The 16,008-nt window shown below is 47.3% G+C and overlaps 1 protein-coding gene across 1 annotated transcript; it reads left to right on the plus strand.

Moving 5' to 3' along the window:
* Positions 1–8,750: 8,750 nt before the first annotated feature.
* On the plus strand, positions 8,751–13,089 carry LOC149348931 (uncharacterized). The gene is made up of 3 exons (XM_089585951.1): positions 8,751–9,043; positions 11,804–11,923; positions 12,935–13,089. The coding sequence occupies exons 1-3, from the start codon at positions 8,756–8,758 to the stop codon at positions 13,079–13,081; spliced, it is 555 nt and encodes a 184-aa protein (XP_089442077.1). The 5' UTR covers positions 8,751–8,755; the 3' UTR covers positions 13,082–13,089.
* The last annotated feature ends 2,919 nt before the right edge of the window (positions 13,090–16,008 follow it).

A 16,008-nucleotide genomic window follows, 5' to 3' on the forward strand; every position in this document is an offset into this window, starting at 1 on the left:
ACGTGTCTCGGAACAAAGGCTTCAAGAACAAGCGGCTACAGGAATTGGAGAGGGCACTTAAGCTCCGCCTTGAGGGTATGACGCGATAGCTTAATGGGTTTATGCCCATATATACTAAATTGGTCATTCTCTATGTTCACAGACCCCTCGAGGTCTCCATACCCCTCCTGGCGCAGTGGTGCAGCGGTTAAGCGATGCGCCACTGCCCTGCGATGGCAGGTGTTCCCAACGGTGAGTCTTGTCTGGGCCAGCCTGCTCTTCCCGAGAGGCCAATCATTAATTTAACTGGCATCCGTTACGGAGAGCGCTTTGTTCTCAATCCGGTGGATAGGTTGGGATGACGCCGCAATGACATGCGACCTACCCTTATAATAATGGCCTATAGACAGTCTATAGACTTCTTATTGGCTCTATTGACTTCCTATAGATATTGATTCCTGTCTATTCATAGTCTATAGACAAAAGTCTACTAAAAGTGCATGGCCATAAATCTATAGATTGTCTATAGACTGTCTATGGCATTTGTATCGCCAATAGAATTTTCTCTGCGATTTGTCTGTAGACAGTCTATAGACTTCATAGACACAAGTTTATAGACACTCTATAGACTGTCTAAAACTTTTTTTGCAAGGGTAGGAGGTCCCTAGGTGGTCCATCGACCTCCTAGGTTGCTTCTCTGGGGATTTTGCGTGAATTTTTCGCTCACAATAAACGACGCTGACGACGCCAGATTTTCTGCAACACGAGCTCCTTACCGCTATCGCATTAATTAGGTTCAGGTAACGGCTGCTAGGTAGCAAGACCTCACCCTGTGGCTGGCGGATAGCACTAGGAGCCGGACCCTGCTCACGTTTCTGGAAAAGAACAGCGTCCACGACTTTCTGTAGCATACTGGCAGCCCCACTTTGTGCTGCATCACTATTCCTCGCAATAGGAAAAAATTGAACAGTTTAATGAAGAAGCACGCATATATATATATATATATATATATATATATATATATATATATATATATATATATATATATATATATATATATATATATATATATATATATATATATATATATATATATATATATATATCAAGGATGGAAGACGCGATAGACAGTAGGTAGGAACTTGGAAAAGAGCATGCTCAGGTGCACATTGGCAAGACAGAATCGCGCAGCTGATCCAGAAGGATCGAAGTGTGGAAGAGCGCTGCAAAGAAGGCACGCACAGACCCGCGCGACTACAGCCATATTACGGCGAACTGCGAGACCACTGCAAAGTATGTTTATTTTGGGAAATATACCTACCTACCTCATCATCATCATCATCAGCCTGACTACGCCGGCTGCAGGGCAAAAGCCTCTCCCATGTCTGTACCTGTCTGTACCATGTCTGTACCAGTGAATAGCATAAGCGAGATCATGTCTCCCTGCCGGACACCTTTCCTTATTGGAATTTTATGGCTGACTTTATGGAGAACTATGGTAGCTGTGCAATGGTTTATAAATATCTTCCAATATTTTCCCATAACACTCTTCCACACCCTAATTCCGCAATGCCTGCATGACGGCTGAGGTTTCCACTGAGTCAAATGCTTGAGTCGAATGCAAAAAGAAGTACATACCCGCATATAACGAAACATTTGTACCTGATATAGCGTAGACGGCTAATAATGCAATGTTCGTTCGAGACTGGCAACGCTCGAAATTTATACGCTGCCTCAGCGTTTCGCTCTTTTTGAACAGGTTTGATAGGAAACCAAGTGTCCCTGCAAACTAGGCATGACTGTACACAATATACCGAAGTATAGTCAGGCACAGGCTCGCAAATGCCCTCAAAATTAAGGGCATGTTTGCATTCCACTGGTTCGAGTAACTTTCTCAAAGTGCGCGAAACAAACTGGCTAAGTAAGTACGCAACAATCGGAAGATAAATAATAAGAGAAGAAAGGATGTCTCTTTCAAATACGTGCAACATACATTATGAGTTGAAGAACGTACATAATCATCAACCATAATCTACAAAGTAAATATCGAGAATTTAAAAATAATTTAGTGCACTTGGCAATACGCAGTTCTTTGATGCCAGATAAAAGGCTGTATTTAAGCTGCCGCGGTGGGTCAGTGGTTATGGCACTCGGCTGCTGACCCGAAATACGCGGGTTCAATCCCAGCCGCGGCGGTCGAATTTCGATGAAGGCGATATTATAGAGGCCCGTGTACTGTGTGATGTCAGTGCACGTTGAAGAACCCCAGGAGGTCGAAATTTCCAGAGCCCTTCACTACGGCGTCCCTCATAATCTGAGTCGCTTTGAGACGTTAAACCCCCATACACCTATAAAAGGCTCTATTTTGTTTCAAAGCGTTTGCGGTGTGTTTCTAGTAAGCGAAAACAGCACTATAGCAACTACTCTTTTTTTTTCTTTTATTACGTCTTCGTACCATGGAGAAGCCTGGCATCGTTGTTCGCCATTGGCTGTTCTTTTCAATAAGAGTGCACAGCTGGAAAATCTCGTCCAGGCCTGAATTTATTCCTGCCTGTTAGCTGGCTCGAGCTTCGGCAGCGCCCTCGACAAGTAATCTAACCGGACGGAACGACCAGGTGCCTGCCTTGGGGAGATTGCAGCAGCATCTGGAGCAGCGAATTGCTTAACCAGACGTGTGCCCGCGCTCCTATCGCATCCTCCCAAACTTTACTACTGCCGAGGAAAAAGAAATAAGCAGTGTGACTAGGACGGCACGAAAGCAAACAGGCTGACAGACACTTTACGAGCCGCCGCGGTGGCTCAGCGGTTATGGTGCTCGGCTGCTGACCAAAAAGACGCGGGTTCGATCCCGGCCGCGGCGGCTAGAATTTCTTTGGAGGAGAAATTCTAGAGGCACGTGTACTGTGCGATGTCAGTGCACGTTAAAGAACCCCAGGTGGTCGAAATTTCCGGAGCCCTCCACTACGGCGTCTCTCATAGCCTTAGTCGCTTTGGGACGTTAAACCCCATAAACAACAAGACACTTTACGAAAAACGTCAGTTTTTTAGCGACTCCCCGAAGGAACACGTCGGCACCTTTGAGCGTCTCAGTACGTTGGTCCCCTTGCAAAATATGTAAGTGAGAAAAAAGGCTCTGTACAGTTCTGACAAACGCTTATCGTAAAGAGTTTTGAAATGAAACGACGTGCTTTCCTGACATGGTTCGAGAAATGTATTGGCTAGAAGGCGACCAGTAAAAAACAGGAACAAGACCGAACCGACGAGACATTCACTGCTCTCTTCCGTTTCACCGAGCTAGTTGAGGGGGCTCGTTTTCGCGTAATGTCGTTTAGGAGCGTACTTCAACAAATTTTTAGAGACGCCCGTACTGAAACTGCGTCCGCACCAGTCGCACATACGGAATGATTAGTATAAGGAGTCCGAGTGACGTGCGAATTTCACTGAAACCCGTACGGTATCCGTTAGTTTTATGCATGGTTTTCACGGCTTTGACCTATGGTTTCTGCATGGTGTACTCATTTCAACGGGCGTCCCTATGTATATTCCTGCATTTATGCATGCGTAGTATGTATGCCTTAGTAGATTCCATACGCTCCGTACCATTTCTTTGCAAGTCTTACAGAAAACCTAGAGAATTATTGGAGTGGTCATTCGGAGCCAATTCACTAGTCTCGTCAGATTTGCATCGTGTGCTGGTTGGTGATGAGCGAATTCCTTTCCTCTGTAGTGCGCACTCGAGTACGTTTTACGCTATATTACCTGAAGAAAGATACAAATAGAGAGAAACCGTGTAGGGTTTTAGCCCTCCTCTGACACATAGCAGCGAGAGCGATTGTTAGAGTGTGTCCGAACCGATGATGGCGCCGACTCTAAAACCCCCCTAAGCTAGTAATCCTAGTCAGAGCCTTTATTATTATTCTATACTAGAACCTAGCCTCACTAGCCCAGCTTTTAAAGCGATGTCGTTGAAGGCCCCGTTACCCAGAAAATACAGCATCGTCGTCCACGTTGTGAGAAAAGTCACGAGCACGGCTCTGGCAGGTGGCGCCCAAAGAGAAACCTAGGAGGCAGGTGGGCCACCGGGGTCACGTGACCTTGCGACGTCATCGCAACCTGCCCACCGGATAGTGAGCAAACTGCCCAACATGGCAGGTGGCAGTTAAATTAACGATTGGCCTCTCGGGAATATCAACCTGGGTAGCACAAGGCACACCGCTGGGAGCACCTGCCATAGCCATGGAAACTTCCTGATCCCGTGTTCTTTGTGCACTTCTGGCGGCGGAAAACTCACATGTAACGACGCTCGTTAGGTACGTTTTTACGGCAAAACTTGGAGAAAAATGTCTTAATGTGGCACAGAATTACTTTCGTAACGAAGCAGACGACGTGATTCCCCGCGCGTCGATCCTTCGTAGACAAGTTCGCAGGGCCGCCACAGGGTGGCGTTGATTTCGTGAAAAATCGCGGATACTCATGGCATAATTGTGTTCAGGAAAGTAACAACAGCGCTACTGTTAAACTCATGGCATAACTGAGCATTGTCGAAGACAGTTTTCCTCCTGTTACGAGGTCTGTTAGAAAAGTATCCGACCTTTGGCCGTAGAAAAAAAAACGCATAACTGGAGCGTTCCAAACCTAGTCATCTTCAAAGTAGTCTACTTGAGACTCCACACAGTTCTCCCAGCGGTGCTGCCATTTTGGGAAGTATTCCGAAAAGGCCCCTTTCGGAATGGAGTTTAGCTCAGCTGTCGTTGCAGCCATAATGTTCTTCCTTGTCTGAAATCGCGCTCCTTTCAATGGCCTTTTGATTTTGGGAACTAGCCAGAAATCACAGGGGCCATATCAGGAAAGTAAGGAGTCTGTTGAACTACAGGAGTCTGGTTTTCCGCCAAAAAAGTCTGAATCAAGTGCGAGGCATGGGCAGGAGCATTGTCGTGATGGATGCGCCACTTTCCTGTTGACCTCAACTCCGGGTTCTTGCGCCGCACAGCATCACGTAGGCAACAAAGGACTATCCTGTAGCACTCTTTGGTCATTGTTTGACCCTGTGGAGTGCGTACTCGTGGTCTGCCACACAGAGGGTGTCAAAGAAAGCAGTCAGCATCACTTTCACATTGCTGCGCACTTGGAGGGCCTTCTGAAGTCTTGGTGACGTGGAATGCTTCCACTGTGACGACTGGGATCTGGTTTCCGGGTCGTACCTGTACACCCAAGACTCGTCACCAGTTATTATGATGTTGATGAAGTCGGGGACACTGTTTGCGGAATCCAGCATGTCCTGTGAGACTTCAACACGAAGCTGCTTTTGCTCCACCGTGAGCAGCTTCGGCACGAATTTCGCCGCAACTCTCTCCATGGCCAAATCTTCGGTGATAATGGAATGTGCGGAAAAATTTCTCATGTCCACCTCTTCCTCAATTTCTCGGATAGTCACGCGGCGGTCCCGTATCACCACAGCGTTCAGTTCGGCAATGACCTGGTCATTTCGGCATGTTGATGGCCGATAGGAGCGTGGCTCGCTCTCCACCGATGTGCGGCCATCTTTAAATCAATTGTACCACTGCTTAATCTGTGGGCTGCTCATAGCATCGTCACCGAAAGCCGTCTGAATATTCCGAATGATTTCCACTTGGCTGTCGCCCACTTTATGGCAAAATTTGATGCAGTAGCGCTGCTCCTGTCACTCCGTCATTTTCCTTGCAATAAAAAACCGACGAGAGCACTGCGCACCGCCTCACTCAAATGCTGCGTCCCAGCGACTGACGCTATCGGCAGGCGGGAAAAAATTCGTTGATGCGCATGAAGGTTCAAGGTCACGTGATGCAAGCGCGCTTGTTTCATATTCATCAGGTGTTCCCAAAAAAAAAATAAAGTCGGATACTTTTCTAACAGACCTCGTATAGTCGCTGAACTATCACACGTTGGCTAGCCCTCCAGTGCGGCTGTTTACCTCAACTTCCCTTTCATCTGACTTGAATTAAGTGGTATATTGTAATTGATAGCAGCTTCTAGGACATGAATCCTACCACTAGCCCTGTTCGGATTACTCTCCCATTGTGAAAAGATGATTACGCTCACAAAAGAAGAAAGTTTTGGTTTGATCCGCATTCGTACGTACACACACGCACCCCCGTTAGAACCAAAACTAGAACCAACAAATTACACCTACATCGCTACACATTTAGCAAGCAACAGGAATGTTCTCACAATGGCGTCGAATTGCTAACTTCGACAAGGTAAGCGCTTCGAGTGGGTCTCACAAATAAGACGGCGTTATTTCCCGACAAACAGCGCACGCGCGGACGGAACAAGAAGGCCACTACGATCGAAGAAACAGCTACCGGCCATCGAGCGATAACACACAGCTTACTCAGCAAGGGACGCCCTGTTACATGCTGACAACGCGATAATAAATACGTATCGACACTCGCCTCTTATCTTGTTACTCTCCCCACCTTATCTGGGACCACACTGAGACGACTGGAGGCCAGTGTCCGAAACCACGTGCCAAGGCTTCGCGGATAACACTACAAATACAGGCTGCATCAGCACCAGTTGCGATCTGTTTGAAGGCACACCGCGAGCGTTAGAAGACTGAGACTGTCCTCCGGAGAAACCACCGTAAGTGTTTCGTTCCTGGCTCCCAAACATTCATGTGTCTATAGTGGTTGAAAAGTATTTCGTTGAGCGTACCAAAGTTTCTTTGTTCCGACAGAGGCACAGATGTTTATTGGCCGGTTATAGTTAATCACACAGCTGATGCCGTATAGCGATACTTCCCTTTGTCCAACTCGCCTGTAAGCCAAAAGGTAGTTAGTTGGTATGAGGGTCAGTCGGGCAATTAACCCCATGCAACTAGGAATAAATGGCCATATTAACTTATTAACCAATTTCATTTTCACTTAAGAAATCTTGCTGACGTTGCGATAACGTGCCCACCACGTTGAGAATCGCAGTGGAGAGGGTGATGGCATGCCATAGGGTCACTGTAGAAAAAGGTACAGGTTAGAGACTACCCCAAAATGATGGGCCCAGTTACACTCCACAACCCTTAACGAGGTAATCGCCGCCCGCAACATTTTAATGGGCTAAGCTGGATAAAACATTTATCTACGAAGCCAGCTGAATGAAATTACAGAAGCCAGTTAACACAAAGACTCAGGGTGAGCTCTTCATGACGGCTCTTGTAGTAAAACTGCAATGGCGCACCTGTACATTCGTGCCGAGAGGACAACTTTGGTACCGCCCGTTGTTGTTGTTGCGACTGGAGGAAGGATGAAAGGGAAAGTGCACGGGCCTGCCCACTTGCTTGGACCGAGCCACAACCGTTGCCACGTGCAGATAGAGCAGAGTTGAAAGATATGTAGGCAAGAGTGCAAGAACAGAGGCTCGTCCCAGCAACCGCGTCCGCCGAAGCGACGACGCTGGCTGTAACAGATACCCCCTTGCCCATCAGTAGGTTATAATCAAACTCTGCTGAAGTGTTAAGTAAATGTATCCGGTAGAAGAGATATGTGTTCTGTTCGCAAGGCACATTAAGACGGCTGGATATCCTGGTAGATTGAGCCTTTAGTTCCCATGGTTAGTCAAATAACACCACAAAGCAAGTATAGTTTTGCAGTGCTTAACCTAAGAAGACCTCTTTTTATCAGCTATCGTTCCGTAACACTTTCATGAAACAATTTCTTCCACCTCCGCTCTCTAGAGGCCATGCAGCGCCCTCGAGTAGTGACTGTGAGAACGAGCATAAAACTGCTTTTCTGGCCGGTCCGTTAGTCCATGAGGAAAGTGGGTTGGCGAGGGGAAGAAACACAGTGCAGAGACAGATATCCACCCAGGAGGAAGATGCAGCGCCGCCACAAAAAAAAAAAAAATGCAGGCGGCGCACCCGAGGAGTTAGTAAACCTTCGGTCTGGGGTTTTCCACCCGCATCGTCTGCCTCCTCTCACAAATAGCCAAGTTCTCTGCTTCGCTTCGTGCTCAGTAAAGCGGGGATTCGCAAAGCTTCCCGGGACAGAAAACGCTTTTAAAAGTAGTGATAAAGCGCACAATGTCTGCTGTTGCCATGCATTTTCACACGAGAGTACGGGGACAAAGAAAGCTTTTAAAAGTGCGGGCAAAGACACACTATGTCTGCTGTTAACAACGCATTTTCACGCGAGAGTACGGCGTGTTATTGGGATGGCTAGGTCAGCTGGTCTTCTGTTAGCCGCTGTTATGCATGTTTCGAAGCCGCTTCCAGTAGGCTACTTTAATCGGCTGTTCGATGCATCTTGCTAACAGCATGGACGCAACAAAGAGGCAAGAAATGCTCTCACGTTCGCTCCTCTGCCTGTTGTTAGGTTAGCGCTGCTGACTGCCAGTTTCGAAGATCTGTTATAAGAATGATTTCTTCGGGACTTATCAGGGACGTTCTTCGTTTCTACGGTTCATTGCTGCAGTTCACACAAGGCGCACTGCCTCTTCTGTATATCTGTGTATTCTGTATACTATTTTTTATCGTTTCTGTTTAGTATAGCTCATCTTTGATCCAAGTTTGGAAATAAAGATCCTTCCATGCATCCGACCATCTGTGTCTGTCGATCTATTGATTGATTGATTTGGCACTGCAACACTGTGGGCTTAGTACCACCTGGGATTCTCTAATGCGTACTGGCATCACAGGAGGCCCACGTTTGCATTTCTTGTCCGTCAAAAAACTGAACGATGTGAGCGCTGTCAAGAAAAAAGCTGAACGCTTGCATCCCAAACTTAAAGTTCCGACTGGTGTAATTTCATGAACTGCAGGGTAAAGGTCCACGTCGGAGAAGACATGGCGTCCGAGGGCAAAGACCTCTGCCAGGTCAACTTGCACATGACCCCGCTCCAGGCGAGCCACGTCGCACAGGAGTTGGACAAGTCCGGCGTGAAGCTGCCCAGCTGGATCCAGCACTGGGCCATCATCTTCCTCTGGGAGCAGAGCGACTGTGCCCTGCGGGTCGAAGGCATCGAGGAAGAGGGAAAATGCGAGGTCAGGGTGCGAGAGATGAGCTACGAGGAGGGCCTGCAGCAGCCTGGTACCAAGGTCAGATTCCGACTCCTCCATCTTTATCTTTCTTTTTGAAAGATACTTCCTCCGTAGTGAATGGCATTGGCGCTGGCACTGTTGCGCGCCGCAACCAGAAAATCCTGCGATAATCCTCTGCCGCGAGATATGTTGACCTCATGTGCCTAATTTATCATCTCTCGCACCTAAACAGAAGGTTAAATATATATCCAGGCGGCATTTATACCGAGCAAGTTTCTGTGGGAGCTGTATAGCTTTCCTTTAGAGCCGTATGGCCGTGCTTTTTTGAAAGTTAATGTGTATTTATTCCATTATTAAAAATCTGCTCCACCACGGGGGATTGCCCTAAACATTGGACCAACATCGTTCCCGCAATCTTGATGAATTCGCACTCGCCACACATAATCCTACAGCCTTCCCGGATACCGCAGATGCTAGAGCGACTGCTCCGGTGAGGCGATGGTCCCGGGTTCGAACTCCGGTACGGGACGCATATTTCTTCAACAATGAAGTTTCTGTAGCAGCTCTTAGCCTTCTTTTGTAGCCGTATGGTTCCGCTTGGATGGATGTCAATTGGAAATCTATTCCACCTTGAGGGTATTTTTGTTCGCCAGTTTAATAAACCTAGGGAACGTAACGCTTGGCAGTCCCTAGGCAAAAAGGGCAGGTCTTCGCCTCGGTGGTATTTCTGCATTTAGCGATGGCCTCCGTCCCGCACCACTGACAGCTTCGTCTTCTTCGTCACAATATTCGGCGAATGTCTGTTCTTCCTTTCTCCAGAGCTTACTAATCCGCCCATTTATTTTCACAGCTCCTTCTCTCAGTATCCGTAGCCTTGAGATCTGTCGGGAGATTACGAGTCTGAATGGACAGCTAGATGTGAAAAAATTCAGGGGCACTTTGTTGACCTAAAGTGCGGTGAGGCGAAAGCTTTAAGTGCAGTGTTACTGCTTGTGTCACTGATGTGTGGTTAAGATGTTAACAATGCGGGCACAGAAGCGATGTTACCATGGTAAAAAAAAAATTAATCAAGGGCCGGCCTTCTTGACTTCACCACACCATCTACACATCACGACAAACTCCAGATTCACACCCGCACCGATTTCTGGTGCATGCTCAAGAATACAGACACAGAACACCGTCGCGTTGAAGAGGAGGGCCCTCCGTTAAGGCGCTGTTCGGATGTCCACCATTTGGTTGTTATCGGATAAGTAGAAAAGAAGAAAAATAAAACTTTTTTGCGGGTATGCACGCGCCAATGCCCATGCACCACAAAACATACCATAAAGAGCTTGTGCCTCTCTACAACCGGCTTAGTAAGCCAGAGCTCCTTGCATGATGCTCAAGAATGCAGACACAGAATGCAAACGATTAGTGTGGAAGAAGTGCCCGAACATCAGACGCAGCTTCCATAGTGGCTCTGTGCACCTTCTCCGCTACTGTCTGGTATTAAGCTTCGCCTCTAATAGTGTAACGCGCCAGCGTCTTGCAACGCTGCCAGGGAGTCCACAGAACGCTACGCCCTTTCGGCTGTATGCCTTGTGCGTTGGTTTTTGAGGAAAGGAAATGTATCTCTATCTCTCTCTCTCTATCTCTCTCTCTCTCTCTCTCTCTCTCTCTCGCATATCTGTGTGGACACCTAAACCTCGCCGTAAGGGAATGGAGGAAGATGGGAGTGAACGAAGACGCCATATTAGCTAGACGCGCCTTTGTACATCCCAAACCATCGAGCTTGCATGGCGGAGTGGTTACGTGCTCATCTCGCACTCCGGAGACCCTGGTTCGATTCCCCAGAAGTAGTAATAGTAGTAAAAACATTTATTGTTGCAAGGGGAAAAGTTTGGGGGTTGGGGATAGATAGATGTGGAGCTTCAGTGGTCGGTCTTCCCTATTCCAGGATCCCGTTGGCCTCCGCCGCTGCCTTGGCCCCAACTCGACCAATTTCCTACTAGGTTTTATTTATTTATGTGGTCTGACTAGAAAGGTTAATTAAGCTAATTGGTATTTACCATTGTTGTAATGCCATCCATGATGTCCTGTCACTCATCTGTCAAGTGATGGAACTCTCTATAATGTTCGTTGCAATGTCTATGAAACGTCTAACTATTAACGATGGTTAATGATAGTTAATCATGCAGAACTTTTTGCTGGGCTAGTTGGTCCATTCTGACATTGGTGAAAACAGCGCGAAAGAAGAAGCCCGAAGGCTATAGAGTTCCGGTCAGCGCTCTTTCCTGTCACTTCCTCGTTTCGCCTTCGGGCTTCTTTCGCGCTGTTTTCACCAATGTCAGTTAATCATGACTTGCACATTTCGTGATGCTAGTTAACATATGGTTAGTGGTAGTTAACGTGACCTTAACTAGTACACAGATTAATTAGTGTTAGTACGGGCGCAGTGCACCGTTTCACATGCCAGTTCCTAACTACTCCTAATCACCAATTAATCATTAAGTACAATATAATCATGATATTCCTTTATATCATGTTCCGATGTCTTTCGATTTTATCCGATTAAATATCGATTGACTATTGATTGGCATATATGCCCATGTAAGGCATGCATCCGAAACGCGGACACATTTGCTAACACGTCTTGGTCACGACAGTATGAGGCATTAAAGGCTTTCGCCTTAAAATGTCGCCGGAACAAAAACCACCTCTCTCCAGTAGACGTGTCTCCGCGATAATTCTAAACTGACTTGTTAAGCTTTGCTGCAGAGCTGTTTCTTCAGAATTCCTTTCAGGGTCGTACTGTTCAGTCTTTTTTCCAACCCGCAGGTTGAGTGTGGCACCTACCAGCTGACCATCGAGCAGGTGAAAGAAGTAGCATCCGAGGAAGGGGCCAGTCCGCCCGACTACAAAACGCTGACGGCCAACTGCCAGACCACGGCCCAGCAGGTCTGTTAGCTTTACTCTTTACATTGTAAAACTGAAACTTGCGCGCCTTCATCCCGCAAACCACTTGGAGCCGCTGTACACATAAAGAACACTTCGGTTATCGGCGTTCGAAGGCTTTCTTTTGAGCTGATACGCGGCGAAGAAAAAAAAATTCAGGGTGAACTTAGGCTCTCTAAAGTGCTGCAAGGCGAAAGCCTTCCCTGGAGCACCGTTTGGCATTGACTGCGAGACTGTTGGTGCTGTACTAGTGCTTTATTTGACTACAAGCTTTGACTACATATTACAACTGCACACTTTGACTGCCGACTTTGACTGCTTCTTTAGCACGACTCTCTCTCTGCTTCGATGAGTTCATTTGTATCCATGGCTCTGTTAGCAGTAATGAGGTATGTATTGTGGTGACCCAAGGGCGCCTTACGCCCCCTGTCGGAGCGGACGACAACTATTTTATTAGTTGTCGTGTGCTCCAAAAGGAGGCGTCAGGCATCCGTGGGTGACCTCATTACTTCGAATCTGCGCACTCTGACGTCATAACCATTTCGACCAACCGAAAAGTGTGACACCTCTGCTGACAACCTTCTGTCGACAACGATGAGACGTTAAAGGCTCTCGCCTTATAAACTTTTCTCAAGCGCCGCACGAAGCTGCGAATACAATGACAAGCTTTCCTGGGTACTACTGGATACAACCAACTAGCACCATCTGTCGGCTGCCAGTAGCGAACATCGTGTAGCTGAATGGGAATGCTTTCATTATTAATCGAGAGGAAACGGAACAGTGCGCTGTGGCCTCTTTCAAGGCAAAAAACTGATACCCAAAAGCCTTTTATCTGCACCCCTTTAATCTCAACAATCTTTTTCACATCCCCTTCCACTCATTCCACCCGTTTCCCTACGGCGCATCGTCCACTTTGCTTGTGATGTAGTTACCGCGCTGTTTCGATCCTTCAGAACCCTCTATTCTCGCCAACAATCATTTTGTGGTTTTCCTGTGGAATGTGTACCGCTGCAGGTGCTTGGAGACTTGGGCATCACTATTGGCACCAAGAGCGCCTTGGAAACGGCGTTGACCGTGCTGCTCAAGTTTGGAGGAGAAGGCGCTGGGGAGAAGTTGCAGGACGCCCTTAGGGACCGAGGGAACGCCGTCACAGCCCAATGATAGACGGCATGGAGATCATCGACCCGCACGGCGTACTCATTCGAACCGAGAATAGTAAACATAAAGCCTGATTCTTGTCACTCTGGGACCCACAGCGACATACCTGTTCCTGAAAGCCGAGCGGGATCTGTATGCTCCCGTGCACCCTATATGGATGGATGGATGGATAAGAGCGCCCCCTTTGAAACGGGGTGGTGGCAATTGCCACCATGCTCAGCTTTTCTTTCTTTACTATTTTTTTGTTCACTGTGTTGGCAATTCTCATTAAGATTCGCCATCATCTTTACCTACGGTTTCCTACAATTCTAACCTTATGCCACATCTCTGCTTTTCAGCCACCAATCCTCCAATCGCTTTTTGCTAACTTCCACTGCAGATTTATTTACATGGCCATTGTTATCTTTAAACCATAGGGCCTCGGGAAGAGTGACTGTGCCTGCATCGGATGGATGCCATCACATTTGATTATGAGGTGTTCAATTGTTTCCACAGATCTACCACACACTGCACATGTGTCATCTCATACGGGTGCAATTGGAAGCCACCTAGCGGTCGGTTTCCAAACTTCGCCCGGGAAGATTGTTGGTGCAGTTCATTCGTCGCTATTAAAACAGCCCACGTCCGCGGCTGCAATTGCTGGTTGTTCATGTCGCTCGCGCTGATTACACACGCTTGAGCACGCAGTAGAAGAGGTACAAGTACCCACAAAAGTTTTAAAACACCGAAACCGCAAAAAAACCTTAATTTTTTCGTAGCCCAAGGCTGCATTGGGAATTGAGGGGTTCATTGTGCACTTCAAGCAGGGAAGTGCAAAGTGCACACCTTTTTTCGAGGCCGATTCCTCAGGCTGCCAAGCAATTAAACTTTTTTTGTTAGTTTCAATTTCTGAAAACGTTCGTGGGAACCTGTACGCCCTTGTGTAAAAGTGAACACTCTCATGAAGTTGCAGCTCTGTGGGAGAACTCAATGCTTATACGTGCCTCCTTCCTACCCCCGAGACTAGTCTCAAAGAGCTAGCTACAGTGTGGAGCGCAGATCCACTGGGCTCGTCTGACTGATTGATTAATCACTTCAGCAGGCTGAGTTTCTGTTGTTTCCTTCTTTTAATCACTTGGCATTACTACCATCATTTCGAAAAATCCTTTTCCTTATATCGTGTGATGCTGCCACCACCGTACAGGTGGCCTCCGCCGAAGATCCGCCTTTACCCTACACCCATCTTACACCTTCAAGAACCCTCCATTCACCACTCCACAGAAGCTGCACTCAGCACAGGCAATCCACCTCTTCCCTCCAAATGGCCTCCAGCCACTGCCCACCCGTCTGTTTTCTCCGCCCACCTTCATCGTCCAGAAGTCGTCACCCGCCTAACCCTACAGAAGCTTAACCTCCACTCCCTTCGCGCACACACACACGCACACATCCAGACGCCTCCACCCTTGAGAAGTTACAGCATATGCACAATTACCCATTGAATAAGTGAAGTATACGCCTTACATATTTGTGCAAAATAGGCCGCCGCGATGGCTCAGTGGTTATGGTGCTGGGCTGCTGACCCGAAAGACGCGGGTTCGATCCCGGCCGCGGCGGCAGAATTTCTTTGGAGGAGAAATTCTAGAGGCCCGTGTACTGAGCAATGTCAGTGCACGTGAAAGAACCCCAGGTGGTCGAAATCTCCGAAGCCCTTCACTACGGCGTCTCTCATAGCCTGAGTCACTTTGGGACGTTAAACCCCATAGACTAAACCAGCCCTATTCATGTAAAACAGATTCAGACGATTACCAAATAACAGTAGAGTTATCTCGTATGTTGTTTCTCTTTTGGTGATCTGCGTGGCTTGTGTTAAGATACAATAATGGCAGTGCCTCATTTCCTTTTTTATTACATACTATGCATGACAGTGCGCTGAAACGCTGACTGTAGCTGCACTAGGTTGCAGAAAGGCTTTTTTTTTTCTGTGATCGCATTGTTTTCAATCTGACGTTATAAATCCGTGCCCTTGGTGCGATTAAGCGAAAATCATAATGATGAGGCCGCAGTAAAGGCACGCCGCCGGCGGTGTCCTCCCGGAAGTATTTTTTTCTTTGTTTAAGTTAGTAAAATAACGCTCGTTTTTAACGCGACAGCGTTGTAGGACCCATTCTCTAGAAAATCCGGTGCAGATGCCAAATTCTCCCAGGAGTATTACGACGACGGCGCCCCCCCCCCCCCCCCCCCCCCGCGCTGCTCTTAATTGTTTACATAGGCGTGTATATACAAACAGCTGCCGGGCTCTACTTATCGGAAGTGAACTTTTTTTTTCTTTCTATCATTCTTTTTATTGGTCAGCCGCACACTTGTAATCTAATCTCGTGCCCTTGCCTGTGGCGTTCAGCCAACTGATTACACCGGCGCGCATAAAGGGTGTGTCAACTAGGGCTTTACGCAGTTTTCAAAAATAGGCTTTTTCAGTTATAAGCATGCTTTTTAGGGCATATCATTGTCAGCGATGTGGTATATCAACAAACAGCTAAGACATGCTAACTAGAACGCTGGTTAACTAATATTTGATAGTTAACTTTTCAACTATTACTCGTAGGCTCTTTAATTATTGAGAGGTGTGTAGTCCGCAGTAACTAATATGCATATCAGTTTTAGAATTTTGGAAAAGCCGATGCCCTCGGCTATGTGAACCTACAAATTTTGGACATTTCAAAGAGTTGCGCACAGTGGAGAGTTTCCTTCGCCTGCAAGCTTCCCGAAAGCGCATGCATTTTGCCGCGACGCAGCCAAGATTTGTTGGACCACAGCGCCGACGGTAACCTCGTTTTCGAAATTCTAAAAATGAATATGGATATATTACTTACGGTCGGCTACACCCTCTCAGAAATTAAGTGGCCTAAGGGTAACAGTTCAAAAGATAAATATTCAATATTGGTTAACCAGCC

The sequence above is a fragment of the Amblyomma mixtum genome, chromosome 4, assembly GCF_055824585.1.
Source record: "Amblyomma mixtum isolate Tamu chromosome 4, ASM5582458v1, whole genome shotgun sequence".
Taxonomy (NCBI): Eukaryota; Metazoa; Arthropoda; class Arachnida; order Ixodida; family Ixodidae; genus Amblyomma; species Amblyomma mixtum.